The sequence below is a fragment of the Sciurus vulgaris genome (genome assembly GCF_902686455.1).
Source record: "Sciurus vulgaris genome assembly, chromosome: 16".
Classification (NCBI taxonomy): domain Eukaryota; kingdom Metazoa; phylum Chordata; class Mammalia; order Rodentia; family Sciuridae; genus Sciurus; species Sciurus vulgaris.
The window spans coordinates 50,712,007-50,734,813 of record NC_136477.1 but is presented as its reverse complement, the minus strand read 5'-3'; the positions used below and the strand labels follow the sequence as shown (position 1 = coordinate 50,734,813).

Below are 22,807 nucleotides of genomic sequence, written 5' to 3'. Positions count from 1 at the left end.
ACACTCACAAAGCAGATGTTTGTCAGAAGAACTGCAACAAATTGACCCAAATATCCAGGAATCTGAAATATTGTATTGTCTCCGATATCAATAGCAACACAGTATTTCAATTGTTTGGACTCAGTTAATATTCTTCCTTTATCCCTAGTAGGAAGTACTGTTGGTTTGGCTACAGGAGTTTGGATTTGAAATAAAATTGTCTTCATTAGATTTAAAATCAGACTCTTCATGTCTGGAACCTGGAGTTTCTCTTTACCTAAATTGTACCAAAGAATAAGAGAATGATTTTCTAGGGGCAGTGTAAAATTTGAACCTTTCCAAGCAGAAGGATTCAGTTTAAGCAAATCAAGGTCTGGGTAAGCAGTCGGCAAAAATGATTGATGAGAGGATGTCATATTATCATTGGAAGTTTTAATAAAATCAAGTTCATTATATTCAACATTTAAGAAAAAATATCAAGCAAATTCTAAATATCTCAATTTCTAAAAGATCTCTATAAACATACTTGTGTCTATAGGAAATGTTCTAAAAGGATGCCTGTTAGTAAGAGCTGATAAAAGGGTTTGCGGGTTCATTTACTTGGGGGGCTCTCAATTGGCAACACAGTGCAAGACAAGTATCACCCAGTTTTATGAAGTCAAAGTGTTATGCCCTCAGCAGGAGCTGGTATCCATTTGAGGTGAGAGATGTGATACCAGGTGTTTACCCTCTGAAGTTTGGGGGACATGACGTAACCAATTGTACCTGCTAGGATCCTTCCCTTTGAGGCTGAAGAGAGTCTTGGATGTAGTGCTTCTTCCAGTAGAAAAAAATCACCAGGCTTGAGCTCCTATTCATCTGTTCTTTCTTTCCTGGGAGCTCATTGCAGAAAAAAAAATATCGAGTGTAAGTTCAGTTTTATCTGTTCTATAGGTATCATCTTAAAGTGTGAGGCCAGTATTTTTGTTAGGAGTGGTACTTCTATAGAATTTTGACAGGTAACAGGTACAACGTTAGAAAAGAAAAAAATACAAAATTAAGGCAACAATAACAAAGCAAATCCAGGTTTATCATAGTTTTTGAATCAAGAAATATTTTTATAGTAATACAGGCACCAGAGAAAATCAATGAGATTATACTCCATTTATGTATGATCTATCAAAATGTATAAATGCACTCTACTGTCATATACAACTAACTAGTACAAATAAAATTTTTTAAAAATATATCAGACTTCTAGGAATCTCAAATAACTAAAACATTATTAATGCATTTGTAAATGTAAGTTAAAAAAAAGTGTCCCTTGGACTTCGTGAAATCCCAAAGTTCTTATTTTTGCTTTTATTGTAATGGTGACCGATAGACCTGATGGGAACAATGCAGACCAGGATAAGTTTACTTCAGCTCACAGTTTTAGTGGCCCAGTCCATGTTCAGCCTGTTCCATCTCTCTGAGCCACAGGTGAGGGAGAACATGATGGCAGAAGTAATGTGGCAGAGGAAGGAGCTTAGGATATGATGACTGGAAGCAAAGGGAGAGATCTAGTCACCAGGTGCAAAGTAAAAACCCTGAAGGCAGCCTGTAATCCCAGTGGTTCAGGAGGCTGAGGCAGGAGGATCTCGAGTTCAAAGTCAACCTCAGCAATTTGACAAGGCCCTAAGCAACTTAGTGAGACCCTGTCTTTAAACAAAACATAAAAAATGGGCTGGGGATATAGCTCAGTGGTTAAGTGCCCCTGAGTTCAATCCCAGATACCAAGGGAAAAAGAAAAAAAAAAAAAAAAAGAAAGAAAGAAAACAAAGGTACACCCCCAGTGACCTACTTCCTCCAGATATGGTCATATCCACCTGCCCACATTAGAGCCCAGTTAATCCATAATAGTAGATCAATCCACTATCAGGATATGACTCTCATAATCTGATCCTTTCACCTCTGAAGGTCCTTGCATCATCTCACACATGAACTTTTGGGAGATACCTCATATCTACACCATAACAGTTCTCTACGAGAAAGGCTTAATTTTAGAATTTCTCAAGTATTGTCAAAAGTTTAAAACATTTAGCTACATAGGAACATTATGAAATAAAACCATGATGACGAGTTAAATTGATATGGTATACAGTGCAAATGTTTTACGTAGGCTATTTGATAATTTTGACATATGTAGATATGCATGAAACCATAATCAAAATAATTAAGCATATCTGCCACTCTTGAAAGTCTGTGTCCTTTTCCAAAACTTCCCTTATTACCTTCCCAGTTTGTCTCCCTTTCCTAGGAAACCCTGCTCTGTTATTGGTCCCAATAGACTAAATTTGCATTTTCTAGAATTTTATATATAAAGAGAATCATGCAATATGCATTAATGTACATTTTGTCCAGCCTATACCGCTCAGGGTGCTTTCTTAGAGGTTCATCTATTTTGCAGTGTGCATTTTTAGTTCATTTCATCACTGAGTCATAGACCATTGTGAAAATACAACACAATTTATTTACCGTCTTCGTTTATTGAGACATAATAGTTATACATCTTTGTGGGGCACATCGTGGTAATGCCATGCATGTATATAATGTGTAATAATCAACCACTCTTCATTTTTAACCATTTTTAATCATTTTTACAGAACATTGGTCAGTTTTATGTGTTGGAAATTTCATACACTCCTACTCATTTGAAATACATCATTGATGGTTTAAACCAATAATTCCCCTACTGTGTTATAGAAAAACCAGAACTAATTCCTCCTCTGTGTTCTCTTGCCCCTTATAGAACTTCTTTCCATCTTGCCCTCCACTCCAGTTCCGGTCTCTAGCGAGCACTATTCCATTTCCCATTCTTCTATGAGGTTGACATTTGAAGCTCCCACAAATGAGTGAGAACATGTGGTAATTGTTTTCTGTCTGGCTTATTTCACTTACCATAGTGACTTGCAATTACATCCATATTGGTGCAAATGATTTCATTCTTTATATGGCTGAGTAATATTCCACTGTGCATAAACACCCCGTTTTCTCCATTCATTCACTGAAGGGCATCTGGGTTAATCCCCTATTTTAACTACTATGAAAAGTACTGTGATAAACATAGGAGTACAAGTATGCTTATAGAGTGATTTCGTCTTTAGATATAGAGATCGTCGAGTTTCTGGATCATGAGGTAGTTCTATTTTCAATTTTTTGAGCACTCTCCATACTGTTTTCCATAATGGATGTACTAAATCATGTTCCTGCCAAGAGTTTACCACATAGTTCCCCTTTCTCCACATCAGCACAAGCATTTTCCTTTTGTATTTTTGTTGGGGACCTAAGTGGAATGAGATGGTATCTCACTATAATTTTGATTTCCATTTTCCTGAAAATTGAGCATTTTTTTTTCAGATTCCTTTTGGACATTTGTATGTCTTTGTTTAGTTCTTGACCCCATTTTTTAATTTTAATTTTTTAATTTATTCTAATTAGCTATACATGACAGAATACATTTATGCATTTTGATAAATACATAAATGGAGTCTGATTTCTCACTTTTCTGATTGTACATATTGTAGGATCACATGGGTCATGCAGTCATACATGTACATGAGGTAATAATGGCTGTTTTGTTCTCCTATCCTTCCTACCCCCAACCCCTTCCCTTCCTCTACTCCCATCTATCTGAAGTAACTATTCTTCCCTAGTGTGCCCACCCCCACCTTGTGAATTAGCATCCCCATATCAGAGAAAACATTCAGCCCTTGATTCTTTGTGTGTTTGGCTTATTTTGCTTAGCACAATATTTTCCAATTCATCTATTTACCAGCAAATGCCATAATTTCATTCTTCATTAAAGCTGAATAATATTACATTGTGTGTGTATACACATCCACCACCACCACAACCACATTTTCTTTATCTTGAAGGACACCTAGGTTGGTTCCATAGTTTAGCTATTGTGGGCTGACTGCATTTTAAAATTGGATCTTTTGCTTATCTGTTTGGCTTTTTGAGTTCCTTGTATATGGTGAATATTAATTCCTTGCAACTATTTTCTCATTCTATTTTGTCTCTTTGTTATTTTATTTGATCTATTATTTTCTTAGTTTTCTATATTTTCATTTGTCTAATTTTTAATAATGTTGCCTGTTCCATTGGGATACTATCTAAAAAATCATCGACAACATTAATGTCTTGATGTTTCCTGTTTTCCTGTAGTAATTCATGGTTTCAGGTTAAACGTTTAGGTCTTTGACCAATGTTGAGTTAATTTTTTTTAAACATGTATAGTATCTTCTATATATGTCTATCCAATTTTGCCAGCACAATTTATTGAGGAGACTGTCTTGACTTCACCATATGTTCTTGGTGCCTTGGTCAAAAGTCAGTTGGTTTTGTCAATGTGAATTAATTTCTGGGTTCTCTCTTTTGTTCCATTGGGCTGTGTCTGTTTTTATGTCAGGACCATGCTGTTGTAATTACTATAACTCTGTAGTATAAGATCAGGTATTGTGTGGCCTCTTATTGCTCAAGGTTGTTTTGTCTATTCTGGGTCATTCGTTCTTCCATATTAATTTGAGTACTGTTTTCTAGTTCTGTTCTTCAGAATGTCATTGGTATTTACTGGGAATTGCATTGAATCTGTAAATTACTTTTGGTAATATGGCCATTTTGAGAATATTCTGTCTATCCATGAACATGGGAGGTCTTTTCATTTTCAAAGGTCTATAATTTTCATTGTAGAGGTCTTTCACCTCCTTAATTGGATTTATTCTCAAGTGTTGTGGTCTGGATGTGAGGTGTCTCCCAAAAACTCCTGTTAATGTAAGAATATTCAGAGGTGATTTCATTCTCTTGCCTAATGCTCTGGTCAGAGTCTCAAGAACTGTATTGAATATGAGTGGTGAGAGTAGACCTCCTTATTCTATTACTGATTTTAGAAGAAATGTTTTCATTTTTTCTCTGTTCATTATGATGTTGGCTTTGGGTAGGTCATAGCTTTTTTAATGTTGAGGTAAGTTCCTTCTGTTCCTATTTTCATGGTGTTGGATTTTGTTAAAGACTTTCTGCATCTATTGAGAAAATCATTTGATTTTGGTCCTGATTCAATCATGTGATGAATTACATTTATTGATTTTTGTATGTGGACTCAATTTTGCATCCTTTGGATGAATCCAACTTCATCATGGTATAGAATAATTTCAATGTTTGAATGTTCTTTTGAATACAAATTGCTAATATTAAGGATTTTGGTATCTACCTTCATCAGGGATAATGGTCTGTAGTTTTCTTTCCTTGATGTGTCTTTATCTGGTTTTGGTTATCAGGGTAATAACTAGCTTCATGGAATGGGAGTGTCTTCTACCTTTTTGTTTCATAGAAAAATTTGAGGAGGATTGGTGTTAGCTGAGTTCCATTAGACCATTAAGAAAAACTAAGAATTCATCTGATTCTGGACTTGTCTTTGTTGAAAGGCTTTTTATTAATGCTTTAACCTCATTGTTTGATATTGGTCTGTTTAAGTTTTCTATAGCCTCTTTGTTCAATTTGGGTAGATCACATGTGTCTAGAAATGTGTCCATGTCTTTTGATTTTCCAATTTATTGGCCTGTCGTCAAAATAACCTAAATTTCAGCAAAATCTGTGGTGATATCTCCTTTTATTTCTAACTTTGTTGATAGGTAAGTCCTTAGCCAAACTCACCAAAGGAAAGAGCGAAGACCCAATCTCCTTTATCTTTTCAAAGAATCAACTCTTCACTGCATTGATTCTTAGATTTTTTATTTTCAATTTCATTAATTTTGTTTCTGATTTTAATTTCCTGTCTTCTTCTAGTTTTGGAATTTGGTTGTATTTTTTGAAGGCCTTGAGATCTAGCATTAGATTGTTTATTTGATACTTTAGTTCTTTTAAATTTTCCTTTCAGAACTGTCTTCAGTGTCCAAGTGACTGTGAAATGTTGTATCACACTATTTCTCATTTAAAAGAATTGAGTATTGTTCAGTCTCCATGTATTAATTTTTTTCTTGCTGTTTCATTATAAATTGGTTTAATTCAGTTCATCTATTATGTACATCAAACCAATCTTGCAACCTTATAATCCCTTCCATCTTATCAGATCGTATCGATTTATTTTTAACTAATATTAGCTATGTGACTTAAACTATGCTCTGTTTGGTAAAGGTTCCACGTGGGGCTAAGAAGAAAGTGAATCCACTATTTGTTGGTTGAACTAGGCTATAGATGTCAGTTATGTGGGTCAGAAGTATCTATATTGATATTATGTCTGGGTGACCTGTCATTGCTTACAGGGATGTGTTGAAATCACCCACTATTATTGTATTGGGGTCTATCTTGGACTTAATACCAAGAAGTGATTATTTAATTAGGTATACCTACATTTGGGGAATAAATATTTACCATCATTATATCTTCTTGTTTGAATGTTCCCTTTAACAGTATGTAGTGACCTTCCTTGTTTTTTCTGTTAATTTTTGCTTCAAATCTGCTTTGTCTGATATGAAAACAGCTACTTCTGCTTGATTTGGTCTCCATTTGCATGGGATATCTTTGTTTTATTACTTTCAGCCTGTAGGTGTCTTTGCCTATAAGTCTCTTACAGATGCATATAGTTGAGTCTTATGTTTTAATCCATTCTGCCAGTCTACATATTGTAAATGGAGAGTTGATACTGTTTACATTGTTATTATGGAGAGATGTTGTTTATTTCCTGCCATTTTGGTGTGCTTTATATATTTATGAACATGGTCTTCCCAGGATCAGACCAGAAATGCAATCACACCCAGCTTTTGGATCCATGGCTTCCAACCCAATGGGAAAGCAAATTATACTTTCCTCCATCTCCCCAACCTGAATGCCTCGGGGTAGAATCCTATCTCTGCCTGTCAGTCATGCCCATCCCAGAAAACTCTAGGCCCTACGGCAGGCGCTTCCTGGGACAGTCTGATAATGCTTGTTATGAACTTGCAGACTCCTTCCTCAGAAAACTGCAGCACAGCTGCTTCAAAATAACTTCCCACCTTTGCTCTCCATTTGCCAGCTGAGAAACAAGGGGCAACTTTCAAATTCTAGCTTCCTGTGCTACCTCTGGTTCAGTTAGGACTAGACTGCCTCTTGGTTCCACAGGTTCTCCTATGCCAAATTTCTCTGCTATGTTTCTCTGTTCCCCTCTGTGATAAACTGATACCTCTTTCAGAGGTAATAGTGCTCTGTCCTATGTTTAAAGCACCCAAAATTTCCATCTCTATGGTTCTCTTACATCTATTGCATTTCAGTGAATTCCCTTTGTTACCCACATTGTTGAGAAGCAGGACTTCTGCTGCTGGAATCCTAAGCCATGGAAAATCTGTAAAATGTACCTTCTAATCTGCCATCTTTCCTTCTCTCCTGCTTTGTTTTTGATCGATGTCAGCAATGTCTGTGTCCTTCAATAATGTAGACTGCAGAAGTTTATGAAAGTAGTTGTAAAAATTTGCACTGGATGCAGACTTCCAAAGGTACAGTCCTCAGGCTACACAGAATTGATCCCTGATGCTACTGGGATTTATGGCGAAAACTGCAATAATCTCAGTGGTAGGAAAAGACGGTCCCTAAGTTACAGGATGTGAAGAAGACTTTCTGAGGACATCCTGGTTGGAGGTGGGAGATGCCACAGTATGTTCCTCAGGATGAACACAATTGGTGCCAGGGTCTTTGACACCAGTAATTGGATTCAGGTTTTGGAACACAAATGGGACCTCTCCTAGGTCCTTTGGGGATGATTGTCATTGCTTCAGGGGACTGTGGGTCAGTTTTGTGGAGTTCTGAGATCCAGATGCACCTTCTCCAGTTCCCAGGGCTTTTGGCTCCAACAGTTATGGTCTGTGGGGTGTATGCAGGTAACATTTGGGTTTGTGACCCTGGCATCCATGCTTAAGGTATAGTACATGAGGGAGACCTTCCCTGATCCCATGGGTGGTACTGAGGTTGATGGCTTTTTGTATCTGTGATCTAGGAGCTGAGTGGGAATAATGTCCCTAATTCTCACAGGGCAGGCTGTGGTAGAGATGAGACATGTGGCTTTGGTAGTTACAGTTCTGGAGCTGAAAATCATGGATGAGCCCTTTCCCTGGTCCCCAGGGACACACTTGGGTGATCCAAGGTCATTTGCAGCTGAAGTCCCAACATTGTGGTCTGAGAAGGAGACCTTCCCTAGTTTCCTCTGGGTAAGTGCAGGTATCAGGGTCACTTATAGTGGTAAATGGCAGCTGCAGGCTTGCCTGGAAGCTGTCCCAGCTCCTGATGGACTCCCGAAGGTGAATTCAGGATTTTGTAACAGTAGTTATAGTCCTAGGATTGTGGGCTGGAGAGGGGCACTTCCCCAGAACTTATTCCTCATGTATGGGAATCACATTTGTGGCTTTGGCAGGGCAGCTGCTGGTTCTAAAGCTGCAGTATGATGAGAGGGCTGTTTTCACCCAGTCAGGCACATACCAGGCCAAAGCTCCTGAAAGGGTCATGGTGGCAGGGGTAGGTCCACAGTAAGTATCATCTTTGGAGCTAAGGAGTCACTTCTAGATCAGTCAGCTCCCCAAATTGCATTTCAAGTCTTTAAGTACCACAGAACTGTGGAGTGCTGATAAGATCAGGGTTACTGACATTTATCCTTCTGTCTGCAAGATCAGTTCCCTGGCCCAGGAGCACTGGTTCAGGCTATGAAAATTTTTTTTTTCCCCGAGATTAACTTTCCTACTCTATATGCCCTTTAGCATTCCTGTCACTTCTTTGCTTATTTCCAGAAATCTCCCACCCTCTCCTTGAATTAGTTTCTCTTTTGCTTCCCTGATTCTCTTCTGTGGCCGTCACACACAAGGCACCTCTATTCAACCATCTCAGGCCCTTTTCCTCCAAAAAGTTTTTTTTTTTTTTAAAAAGAATATGAAGCACAAGAAATCATAGAATATGCAGTTTTAGGTAGATAACTGGCTTCACAACAAAACCCAAAAGTAAATAACTTCTCACCATTTGCTGCTAATAACAGATCAGTGATCCAGGAAAACTACTGTTTTAAACACAGGGAATCAAACTTCAGTCTTTGTACCAATGTACCTTTGGCCAGCCTCTAGAAAGACCTATAAATTTTTGTCAACCTGACCACACACAAAATCTTCCCCAAGTTCCATTCCTTTCCAAAACCCTTTGACAATTTTCTCGCCACTTCAAACCCTTATTTGTGTTACACCCCTCTTTCCTATTTTGGAATCACAGTCATTTTTAGGACAAAAATTTACCTTCTTTTCCTGCGAGCACATTCTCAGATTCTTTATCTTTATAAAACATGCCTCATTTTTTTATTTCCCTTGTTTCATGTTGGTTATCGGTTCTTAGTGACTGTGTAGATAATTTTTAGAAATGCATGCCTTCTTTTAATGGTGTTTAAGTGTGGAAATGGATCTAAATATCTTTAGTCTTTTAAACAATCAAAATGCTACAGTATGTAGACTTTAGGTTATTTCTAAGTAAAAACAGACATCTAATGAAAATGACTTACTATAACATGACCTTAAGATGTTAGATGACTAAATTTTTTGATGCTCTGATGAATTTATAAATGTTTATCCTATTTATATTACTGAATTCACCATTTGTAACAGTTTTCTGAATTGCTCATGGAAATGAGCATATCTTCTTGTTTGAATGTTTGAAGCTCGCTAACCATCATGGAACCATTTTTGGAACATGGAGGTATCTTAAGCAAGAGCTCTATAAAGTTAAATCTGTGGGTAGTATGTTAATCAGAGGACACAGCTGCCTTTTATTACACCAACAATATTAAGTCTTATCTGCTTAAGATTTTCTCAAGTCATGTAAACCTTAAAAAGTGTCTGGGTTATTTAATTTGTGCCTACTCATTTATTTCTAAGTCAGTTTGGTACCATGTAAACATAACACATGTAGACCAAACACATTAAAATATACTCAGAAAATATTTTTAGCTTTCCTTTAGATTCCAAATTTTTTTTTTTAATCGATCTAATTATCTCATCCATGGCCCCAAGGAGGAAGAAGATAACCTAACCCACACTGAAGGGGCTGAGAACAGAAAGTGGTTCTGGCCAGCCATCTGTCTGTGCCTGCATTGGTTCTCCATCACCAGACATCTTGATTTCTCCTAAGTCATTAGGAAGGACCTTCTTCCTGTGACAGGTTTCAGGAGCTATGTTGGTGAGATTAAAAGTAGGCATGAGCTTTCTATTTAAGTCACTCACAATTGTCATGGTTCCCTCACTGGGGATCAAACCCGGCCTGTGGTGTCAGAAAAGTGCAAGAGAGATTTATTTTACCAAATTTAGAAGACAGAGCAATATGGTAATAAGTTTACCCAGCATTATCCTTATGATAAAATAGAGTAAGTCATATGGGGAAAACCAAGAATTTTCATTTGTAAGTGGTGTGGTAGACTGAAACTTCTTTTTTTTTTTCCAGGCACAACAGGTTTCATACAAATTGTTTGGTTTAAAGCCTTTTAACCTAACTCAAATGGATCTGGGTTGGTGTCTAACTTTGGATGTTTGCATTTTAGCTGGGATAGGTTGATAGAACAAAATTTAAAAAGTTTTAAAAAACTGATGACATAACTTTAGGATAATTCTTTTTTCTAAAGTGTTTTTAGTTGTCAATGGATATTTATTTATTTATTTACATGCAGTGCTGAGAATCGAACCCAGCTTGCTAGGCAAGTGCTCTGCTACTGAGCCACAACCCCAGGATAATCCTTAAGTGCCAATTATAAAGATAGTCACAAAGAAGTCTTAAAATACGCATGCCAGTGAAACAAAGTATTAAACTAGGCATACAGAACCACAAGTGGATTCACCAGAAGAGGACATAAGATATTGTCATGAACTCAACTACACTAAAGAGTGCAGGAGAAATCCCTGCCAAGCAAGTGCAGAGCAGCTGGGAGAACCCCACCTCTAGGAACTCCGGGGCTAGTGCACCTTGATGAGTCTGAATTAAATTCTGCCAATGCTGTCTCTAGGACCCATTTTTAGGCCATTTTACTCTGATTCCAAAGAATGGTAATATTACCAGAGAAAATCATTTGTTTTCCTTTTCATGGACTTAGATTTAGCATTTCCCCTTATGTCAAAATGTAGACCTGGATGTTCACTTAATTGGCTGCAGCTAGACAGCTACAACCAGATTTCAGGACCTTTACCCTGAAAGCAAACCAGATAAGACCTTTGCTTTCTAGCATGCAAGAAAACAAATTTAAGACTATAAAATATACCCCACTGAGGGAAATGTAAGCAGTTGGAGAAATAGGGAAGTTTAGGGATGAGTCGTATTTACAAGTTAAGATGTCATAATTATCAGACAGAAAATTATGTGATGTACCAATCTCCAAGCACTACCACCTTCCTTCAGTTTGTTTCCCATTTTGCTAGGCTCTCCTCTTTTCCCCTAGATTGGAACCATTGATGCTGATTGATGGGATTTGTGTTTGTGCTGCTTATGTAACTTCCTCAGTTTTTACCACAAGCTCAATTTTTCCCACTCTGTCTTGGGTTTATCTTACATGATTATGCACCCTGAGGGAGCTCAAAACATGGGGTAATTGCCCCCAATATATGTCTTCCTGGATGAGCCAATAAAGATCCTACTGACCCAAGCACAAAGTTTAGATTTTCTCCATTGCACTATGATACCTCCCTGAGAGCCAATTTGTAGCCTTGCAGGCATCCTTAGGACTTGGTGCTCACAGAATTTCTGTACTGAAAGAAAAGGGGCAAGGTTGCACATTTAAATAACGGAGGAGTGCCCGCTAACAAAAATTCTAATGTTCCGCAACAATGAGTGGCTATTCAAATATAACAACTAACTCAAAGGACTGTTGAGCAAAAGAAGAAGGTTCAAATTTCATCAAAAACTTACCAACATCCACCCAAGCAGCCATCATGGTCAGAGAGGGGAGCGGGGGCAGTGCTGCCTGGCACTTAGCTGGACAGCTCCTCATCTCCAGGGTCCCCTCATTGAGATCAAAACTGTTGACATAAAACAATGACCATGCTTCATAGGAAACTAGAAAATGGTTTATTCTGAGCCAAATATCAGTGACTATGGCCCAGGAACAAGGATTCAAGTTAATCTGAATGACTTGTTCTAATCATGGAAGAATTTCCAAGAATTTTAATATAGTCATAGGCCAATTGGTTGGGCATTAGGTAGGAGGGTTATAGCAAAGCAAGAACATTTTAGTAGACAGGTTTCAGATATTTTTTTTCCATTTTTAACTTTAGGTTTGGTGGAAGCTAGAAAGTTTAGTCTAAACTTAGTGTTACACTGAGTAGTTTTACTAGTTGTAAGAACGTTAGGTCAGATACAAAAGTTAAGGGGTCGATGATGGCCCATGATGATTTGCGTTCTTAACCTATGCATTCCACGTCTCCACAATCATGATGTGCTAGTCAGCTCAGATCAAGCGCCTGTAGGACCTTTAATATAGATATGGCTTCTTCAGGAAGCTTCAGGTTATAAGATGGGGGCAGCATCAAGTTTGCTTTCATTGTTCTGGCTCCACTGGTAGACCTAAGGTCATACAGCAGCTCTGACCTTCTAGATCCATCAAGAACTTGGGATCTGAGGAGGATAGAACCTCCTTAATGACTACCATAAATTGTATTCAACACATGTTTTTCTTCTGGGCAGTTATATTCACCCAGTGGGACAGATCTTGGAAATTCACTACATCTTTTGCCATTGTATGATATAATCTCTTTGAGGAACGAGAAAACTCTACCTTGAGGGGACATTAAATGCAACTTGGGATAATTAGGAGGCTCTGGATGTTGGAAATCAGGCTTGGGAAACCCTCGCCTTCTAAACCTTACAAACCAAGGTGATTTAACCAACTCTATTTTGAACATATAAAATTCCAGTCTCTCCAAAGTAAGTTGTGTTAGCTGCACGTAGCTATTTTCTTAGAAAAGCTTGGCATTCGTAAGTAAAAAGCCTCAGCGAGGGAGGCATCGTTACTCATAAAGCAGTTTCTGAATCTTGTTTTATAGGCTATTAGTCGTCACCACTGGAGGAAAAGCTTTTCTTTTAGATCCTCAACTGAGTGATGGCAAATTACCTTTCAGTGTCTTGTTGCTTCTTGTTCAACAGATCCTTTGTCATCCAGCAAATCCCAAGCAGCAATCTGTTCATGGTGGTGGTAGACAGCAGCTGCCTCTGTGAGTCTGTGGCCCCCATCACCATGGCGCCCATTGAAATCAGGTATATCCTTTTATGAAACTGGTAAGAGGAATCAACAGTAGTTTAGTCAGGTTTTTCATTGCTGTGACCAAAGGATCTGGCAAGAACAATGTAGAGGAAGAAAAGTTATTTTGGCTCCTGATTTCAGAGGGTCATGTTGCCTCCATAGCTCTGGGTCCAAGGTGAGGCAAAACATCATGGCAGAAGGGAATGGTAGAGGAAGGAAGCTCAGGAAATGGCAACCAGGAAGCAGAAAGAGTTCTCCTCACCAGGGATAAACTATAAACTCCAAAGGCAAGAGATTCTAGTGACCTACTGCCTTCAACCACCCACCCAGTTAGAGTAATGCACTGATTAGGTTACAACTCTCATAATCTAATCGTCTCATCTCTGAACATTCTTGCATTGTCTCACATATGAGTTTTGGGGGAATATAGAAAAGAAACCTGGGGGAGAAGTATTAGAAAGTTTACTTCCTTCCAGCTGTTAAGAGAAGTTGTTAAGGGAGTCTAGTGCCAAGTTTGGACCTCTGAAATTCAATAGAAAAAGTCATCCTTGGAAACATGCCTTAACTACAGTCAACATAATGAATCCCTGAAGTGTGAACGTTTAAAGGCTCAGAAGATCAGAAGACGTCCGGAATCTTGCCATGGCTTCCATCCTGAGGTAAGTCTGAAAGTTGTTCTTACTGTGATTCTGAGGGGAAAAGAAAATAAGAATCTCACAGTAGTCAAAGAATTAACTATAGCTAAAAATTTGACTTGTGAGAAAATGAACCCTTTCAGGAAACTGAAGAGAGAGGCTAATGGCCCTGAATATTCAGACTCTTGATGCCTTCTTAATCACTCTTTTCCTATTGCATATGTATATTTTTTAAAAATTTTATTATATGGTCTATTATACATGCACTATAATTTTATCACTATCTTGGTGTACTTATTAAATTGAAGCTAAAATTAATTTTCCTGTATAACCTTTTGTTAATAAGAAATTTACTTAGGCATCATTGATGAAGGTGGAATAAACCTTTAAATGTTCTAACTACATGTATGAAGACATTCGACTTATACCCGGGGGGCTGCCCAGAAGACAAACAACCTTAATCCTGAAAAGATGAATTTATCACATATAGAAGAGAGTATCTTCTGCAATGCTGTAGGCAAAAAAAATTTGAATCTAGAAGGTTATTAACTCCTACCCACTCCCACCCCAAGGAAAATTACTATATAGGAAGAATGGGAAGATATCTACTCTTGAAAATGCCTCTACAGTCAATTGAACATTAGTTTCACCTTTAAATAACATGGATAATTGTTAAATTTAGCATAAAACCAATAAGAACTTGGAATTTATTAAGAATGTTTGCTTCTATATTCAAAAAGTAATTTAATAGCACTGTACAAGTATATATGCTAAAAAGGCCTTTGAAAAGGTACACTCTCAAAATCTGTATATAAAAATGCAAATACAGACAATAGTCCAAAAGCCATAAAATCAGTTCAATTAAAACCAGGAACTGCATACTTAGACATTCAAGTCATTAGAGTAAAAACTACTGGAGTTAATAAGATGATTTGCTTAGGTAACTGGATACAAGATAAACATACAAAAATCAGTAGTTTTAAGTTTCTAGAATAGTGAAATGAGGTCAATGGAACAGAATAAAAAATTTATTACAAAGGTTCAATTCAAAGAGAATGTAGATTAGTCTTACATGGTAAAATAATAGTCTCTCTAGGGATTAGAGAGGGCTCCAAGACCAGAAAGCTATGGAAGAAAACAGATCCACTTAACTACACAAAAATTATAACTCATCTATGAGAAAACTTAGTCAATAGCTAATTTATAGAACTTGAAAAAACATTTTAAAGTCAAGTAATAAAGAGCTCTTTTAAATTGATAACTTAAGCAAACCTGAGTTAAAATAAACCAAGGACATATAGGAAATGACAAAATATCAGGCCATCAAAGGCAAAGACACTTTTGAGCTGTACACTCCAGCATGCAGGGGCAAAGACCACTGGCTGATAAGGACCTCCATTCAGCATAAAGAACAGAAGGGGAAAAGAATGTCCATCAATAAGAACAGAAGTAGTATGGAGTTAGTACAATTTGTTGGGTAGTAGATTCAGCTTGTAGAATAGAAATCACTTCACTTTTGTAAAACAGGCTCACCTTGTCCCACCTAGGAAGAAAAGATGCCTACAGATCCTTCTGACTGAGTGTCTGAAATGATCAGGCCTCTTAGATATTGACCATTTATTTGCATTCTGTCAGGGAACTAGTAGGCCAATAATTTGCTTATACAATATAAGCACAGTAGATTCCTCCTGAACATTCTTGAAGAGTATGCAAGGAGTAATTAACATCTTATGGCTTACCCAACTATCAGATTCTTCTGACTTGATGAAATTAAGACCTTATATCATCTACTTCTCAGACAATTTGGTTCTTGGATGGGAGAACATGGTTTTGGAATTTTAAGGGGTCCTGGAATGCATTTCTTGGTCTAACCAACCCCTGCTTTACCCCTAGGAGAATGCGAGGGAGTGTGGGGGTGCACCAAGTCTCCAGGCCCAGACAACCCTTCTGCTCCCTCTGCTTTCAATACTCTTCTTGAGGTGACATTGACTGAGATGTTCTCTTGGCATGCTAAATCATGGATAAACTGTGAACCCAAATATGGTGCGACATAGACATAAAATATAGTCCAACCATCAGCATCTCATGATTTTAAACTGTGCGTGATATAAACTCTTAAAGATATGTTGACAAAAAAAAATTATCTTTTTACTTTTGCCAGTCATGCCAATGTGAGTTTGCTCCACGATACTCATCCCTCATCAGAAACGGGACCGCAAAGTGTACGCAGTGTCCCTTCTGCTTGAAACCCATTGAAACCAATTTAAAACTGTGTACTTTTTAAATAAAGTATATTAAAATCATAATCTCCTGTGTGGATTTTATCATTGCTTGATGGCTGAGAACAGACTTTAAAAAAAAAAAAAGGTATGAGAGAAAAAGTCACCCATTCCAGAAACTAGTTTAAAAAAAAAAAAGATTGTTGGCAGAGAATGTGTTCTAAAGCAGATTCTAGACAAATATTTAATAATTGTTTAGATAGTCCACTCAGTTGTAAAAATATTTACACAAGTAAATCAAAGTATCATCTGCATGGGGAGAGTTTATTACATGGAATCCTGGAACTTCAATAGAAATTATAATTTGGATGAGAACACAAGCTTGCATAAGATTCAAGTGCTGAACTATTTAAGAATAGAAATACAGCAGTCATAAATCCTAGGAATTTATTCTGAAAGTCTTGAAGGAGGACAAGAAGAATGACCATGAAAGACCTTCAGGCTTATTGCTGGAGCATTTGGCTTCTAGCTTTCCTCATAAATAAGAGATGAAATTAGATCTCAAATATTACAAAATGTGAAACTCCCCAGACCCGTAAACATTCCTAAAATGCTGGATCCTGAACCAAACACAGATTCCATTGGCTCGTGGTTACCACATAAAATGGAATAATTTCCATGCTTAAGTAGAGAAGGCCTCACTTTACGGGATGAATATCTAAAAGTCGCCTAGAGAATGCCACTTAAGCTCTAAAAAGGGACACATTATCCTGTTAATATTTCAGAAAAATTGATGTTGTCCTATTACCCCATTACTAAAACAATTTCAGTTTTTATAGGATCACAATACTATGTTGTTAAACTTCAAGTTTAACCTCCAGTGCTATTTTCCATATAACAATCTTTTACATGCTAAATGGTCAAAATTTTAACAGCCATGATTGCTATTGTTCACCTCTGGACACTTGGTAAATTAATAAATGGGCTCATTACATGCAAAAAAAAAATGCATCATATTACACTGAGCAATGTGGAAACAATAAGTATATTAAAGTGCCCATAATGGAATACTAACAATATAAAATGTAATACATAATGTCCTTTCCTGTTCCATTCTGGACAGTGGAGTGGTATCCTTTGTATCCCATTTTTTGTGGCAAAGAGATCACAGCTGAGAGTCACACAGTACCTCATGGCATTCTTCTGAATGACACACTGGGGACTCTCATGTTCAGTTCCAAAATGGCGCCAAGCAACTGGACACCCCACTTAGCTCCAGGATAGCGAACCATTTTCTCCAACTTAATGCGTCTTCAGTACAACTGTCTACGAGCCCCTTCAATCCCCTCTTTGCTTCCCACACGCCCTTCTCTGTGCTTTCCAACCCCAGCCCACTGGTCTCACCAGCTCTGTCTTCCGCACACCAGACCTGACCATCACTTCTCACCATTGCCTTACTGCGGCTGTCTGCTTTCAAACTGCTCTGAATCCAGCCCAGACCACGTCCTCAGTGGTCTCTTCCACCTTGAGTGACACCTCGCCAACTCCACGGTCCCTTCTCCATGCATGGGCTGTGGCCATTTTTCTGAAACAGGCAGTCAGACCCTAGCACAGTACTATTGGAACATACAGATCCCTTACCAGAGTCCACAGTGGTGGTTCTCGAAGTCTGTGTTAGAGTCACCTTGGGAGCTTTCGATCATCTTAACTCTCTAGGGTCAGGACCCACGCATGTGTCTATTTTGATAATGCTAATGGGAAGCCAAGTATGAGACCCAATGACCTATGGGCCCCGCTGGGTTGCAGCTGTGGGCTTTTTCTCCCTTCCTAGCCCTGCAGTGTGTTGCTGTGATCCAGGCTTCTTGAACTCCACCGGTCTGCTCTTCTGTCCCTTGAAAATGCCAGGTGTGCCCCCTTCTCCCGGCCTTTTATCTTCCTACGTCCTCAGACCGGAAGGCCCCAGACCCGGACTTCACATGGCTCCTCCTCCTAGCCACACTTCAAATACCCTTCCTCAGGAACACCCTGGGAAAACAGTTCTTCACCACAGCTTCGCTACTTTGGTTTTACTTTTTCCTTTATCCCAGTATCTGGAATAACTTTATTTTCAGGTGAGGCCACTGTCCTGTAGCTCCTTGAGAGCAAGGACTTCTCTAACACCTTTTGTGCCTTTATCTCCAGCTCCTAGAGCAAGGCATGTGATACAAATAAAACCACCACCAATGACAAACGTCACCGCTCATCTCGACTGAGATCGACAGCCTGGCGCTCCTTAAACACCTTCCTTATTCAACCCCTGTGATCCTCACCGAAGACCCAGAGACACGATGGGAGAAGTATCTCCATTTTACAGACGCAGAAATGCAGGCACAGAGGGAAAGGAATATTCCCAAAGTCGTATGGCTGGAAAGTGTCAGAGCTGGAATATGGAGCCAGGCCATTTGCCACTATTGTAAATTGCATACGGCAGAGCGCTAGAAAAGCAGGGCTTGAATAAAGTGTGAGGCTGCAGAGCAAAAACTTATTATAAAAGTGTTGATTTTGGGAAAATACAATCTCATAATGAATGAATTGACTTGACCATGACCTACAAGGCTCCATACAAGCTGCCCTCTCCTCATCCCTTCTCTGACCGCATCACATGCTTCTCCTCGCTGCTGCACTCAAGCAATGTGAGCTTCCCACTCCTCAAATATTTTAGGTGGGTACCCAGTGCAGGGCCTTTGCACCTGCCGTTCTCTGCTGGGGCAGTCTTTCTCTTTGCCCATGTGCCTCACTCCCACACCTGCTTCCAGTCTTTCCTTCCTTCCATCCTAAGCAGCTTCCCTACCTTCCTGGTTCACAAATGCAATTCCCACACACCTCCCCCGCCTGCCCTGCTGGGTCTCACTGCATAGTTCTTTTGGAATTGTTTGTTGTTTCTCTCTCCTCAGGCAAATATAAGCACAGAGAAGTTTTTTTTTTTTTTTTCTTTTATTCCCCCCACTGCTGTATTCCCAGCTCTGAGAAGAGTCTTGGAATCAGAGCAGACCCTCAATAAACACTTAAGCAAGTAGTAGTAAGGGCTGCACTGTCAGCCGCCATGGAGCAAATGTGTGTAGCCCTGTGGTATGCCTCATGAGTTGTCACTGTTGCAGAGGGCAAAGGGACGTTCCCTATTGTGCTGTCATTGCTAGAATTTGAAGTAGGAGATTTCTGTTGCAATGTTAACATGATTGATACAACCATACCTAAAGGGATCCCATCTGAGAGCTCTTTAATAAGTGTAGCTTATCGCTAATTAACAGACTAGAGCTATGATGTCATTTAGTATATCATAGAGCACAATAAGTTACTAAAATAACATACTGTGACATACAATATGATCACGAACAGCTTCAGAAGGCATCTGTAGTTCATCATAGTACATAGCAATATTCTTCTGAAAATGTAAATACTTAATGTTAGTATTATATACACACATATTAACATGTTATATATGCTACTATATACACATGTTATATGCATGTATATAATACTATTATAACAGTATTTGTAACCTTATACACATATATTCATATAAAATTCATTTTATCTATAGATCCTAATCAAAGTTCATAAAAAATATAAAATTGCATTATTTATTGAGGTTAGAATAGCAAGCGCGACAAACAAGATGATGTGATACCTTTATTTGTCCTATTAAATTTAAAGACTGGAAATCTCCATATTTTCTTATCAGTAGTGAATGGAACACAGTGTTAGAACAACATAACATGCTAAAACATAATAGTGATGGTGTTGGGAAAAACTATTTACTGTGTCAAGTAGTATAGAATGAGGGAATACAGCATTATTATTTAAATTGTGAGTACAGCCCTGCAGAGGATCATATTGCTCTTGTTATAGGAAATTAGAGGCAGAAGAATACAGTTTTATTAGCCTCACTACTGGAGGGCATGATAATTGAACAGCCCCCTGAGAGCCATCAGCAGTGTCTGCAATTTGGCCTTGTGAAGATGTCTCTAATTGACACATATATGCTGAGGAGTCCATTGGTGGCATTTCTGCTAGCATGACTTCGTCATATACATCCAGCACGTAGCAAATCAAACGCCTGCAGGTGGCTTTGCAGGCACCATTTCCTCAAACCCAATGGTTACAAACCCTGGACAACTTTGCCCCACAGGGAACAACTGGCAGTGGCTGGAGACATTTTTGTTTGTCATTTGTGGGGAGACAGAGTGCGACCGGCATAGAATGGGCAGAGGCCAGGTATGCTACCAACATCTTACAAAACCTACGACAGCTTACCCTGTCCTACAAGAATTGTTGAACCAAATATTTGCATAATGACAAAATTGAGACAGCCTACTCTAGTCTTTTAGCAATCATTACAGATTTTGTCTTCTGAATTAACAGTGATGCCATAGCCTTCTCCCCACAGGGATCCCTGACATAGTGTAAGTTGCTGAACTACAATGGGCACCGTGGCACATACCTATAATCCTAGTGGCTCAGGAGGCTGACGAAGGAGGATCCCAAGTTCAAGACCAGCCTCAGCAACTTAGTGACGTCCTAAGCAACTTAGAGAGGCCCTCCCTCAAAATAAAAATAAAATGGGCTGGGGATATGGCTCAGTGGTGAAGCACCCCTGGGTTTGATCCCTGGTACCAAAAAAAAAAAAAAAAAAAAAAAAAAAAAAAAGATATCAAACTACATTTCACTAAAACAGCAGCCAGCACATTACATTCTCAAATACTCAGACAGGGGCCTCAATCATCTCATCAGGCCTCCGTCTTCCACTCACACAGGATCACCCTCTCACTGCCTGCGGTTTCATTCAGATCATGGCATTGATGAGAATCTGACATTTTCTTGTTGACTGTCAGAGTTCCCTCCTCACACTCTTAGTGGCAGGGCCTCGTCTGTGTTCACTGCCATGCCACTGCCATGCCCCTAATGCTTGGGATAGCTCCCCAATGTCAATGAGACCCAGGAAGTGTTTACTGAATGAATGAATAAATAAGACACCACACAATGCCATGTACCAAAGACTCCTACTTGCAAGGTATCATTGGGGCACTTTGTATCATCATTTCACATACATCTTGAGACCACCCTGGGATACCCCTCCTATCGATCATTCCCATTTAACAGATGAGGAACCTGAGGCTCACGGACTGGGTTAACCAAAGGTGCTACACTGAGTACAAACAGGCCCTAACGCCACACCTTTTCCCTTAATGGCTACGGTCTATAATTCAACAACACAGCAGACCCCAGTCCCCTCTGCTAGGCAGTACGTCAAGATGACAATACGCGCTAGTTCAGGATGCTGTAATTCAGCAGCATTTGGACACTCCAAAGGCTACATGCAACTGCAGATTACAGACACCGTATTGTTAGCTCTGATTAGACACAGCATGTTGGATTAGGGCCCAGTGCCTACATTCTTCCTAACATTCAAAAGATAGTTCTTGGCTCTCTCTGCCTTCTGGAGGTGGCCCGCACTGCCTTGAACGCGCCTCTGCTTTCCTAATAAATCAAACAGCCCTCCTTTCTTCTCAGGCGCACAGGATAGGCAATGCGGGCTGGTTTAAACTAGAGTCAGCAAACTCCCTACAAAGGCCCAGAGTACCGGGCTCAGACTGCACAGGCCTTCGAGTCTCTGCGAAAGCTGATTCTGCCATTGTGTGCCATGGGTAGTTCTGTTCCAGTCACACTTTAAGGACAATGAAACCTGAACTTGTTTTCACATGTCACTGGATAATCAGAAAAATGAGATTATACTCCATTTATGTAGGATCTCTCAAAATGTATAAATGCATTCTACTGTCATGTACAACTAAGTAGAACAAATAAAATTTAAAAATTCAAAAAATATTCTTTTCTCCCCCACCCAAACATTTAAAATTATCGACACTGCTCCTTGCCTATCAACCGCACAAGGCAGGCAGCTGGCCAGATTTGTCATGTGAGCCCTAATCTGTCAACTCCCTCATTTAGAATGTCATTACTGCCAATATTTGGAGGTCTCCTATGATGATAAATTAGGAATACCCCACAGACATCAGACACACCCAAATAGCGTCGGCGCGTGGGTACCGCAGCTACCACAATACTAATGTGGTTGCCCAATTTTTCCTTGAACATCCTACCAACTAGTATCATTTCAGACACTGTTAAATACTTTAGTGTAATCTAATGTCCTTATATCCACATAAGTACAGATGGAAAGAACACAGTTCATTTTAGCCTGTTAGTGTTACGGCTACTTGAATTCAAAGACAGAGGAAACAGGCTGATACCAATGCACTTCAGCACGGTACATGATCGTCTCTTTCCCTGCAATTTTAGGTAATAGATTGAGGCACACAATCCCAGTGCTGCTGCCAGCACGGGCAACCTCAAAGCAAATTGCTTCTCTCAGCCCAAGCTGTGCCACCTGCCCAGAACTGGAATACCGTGTGTCATGTCACTGCTAGAGACCACCAGGCGAGGCTGTAAGAATCTTAACAAAATCCACCACAAGATCATATGCTCTACACCATATTGCAGTTATCTGAGTTGCAAATGGTTAATGGATGACTGAAGGGCAAGAAGTATTTGAGGGGCATCTTTATAATGAGACTTTGTCACCATGGCATGATGTGACATTCTTAACAGTAATATCTGTGTTCTCAATGATAGTTACACTGCCGTAGTTTTCTATGTCTTGAGATTATCAAGTGAACTATTCTGTGAGGCCACCGTGA

The 22,807-nt window shown here is 39.1% G+C and overlaps 1 protein-coding gene across 1 annotated transcript in view; it reads left to right on the top strand.

Annotated features, from left to right (window-relative positions):
- Positions 1-16,142, top strand: part of CACNA2D3 (calcium voltage-gated channel auxiliary subunit alpha2delta 3) — an 871,596-nt gene extending 855,454 nt beyond the window's left edge. Inside the window, 3 exon segments of the mRNA XM_079115690.1 lie at positions 13,120-13,235; positions 13,796-13,875; positions 15,745-16,142. Of these exon segments, the coding sequence (XP_078971816.1) occupies positions 13,120-13,235; positions 13,796-13,875; positions 15,745-15,834 (286 nt within the window). The 3' untranslated portion in view covers positions 15,835-16,142.
- The last annotated feature ends 6,665 nt before the right edge of the window (positions 16,143-22,807 follow it).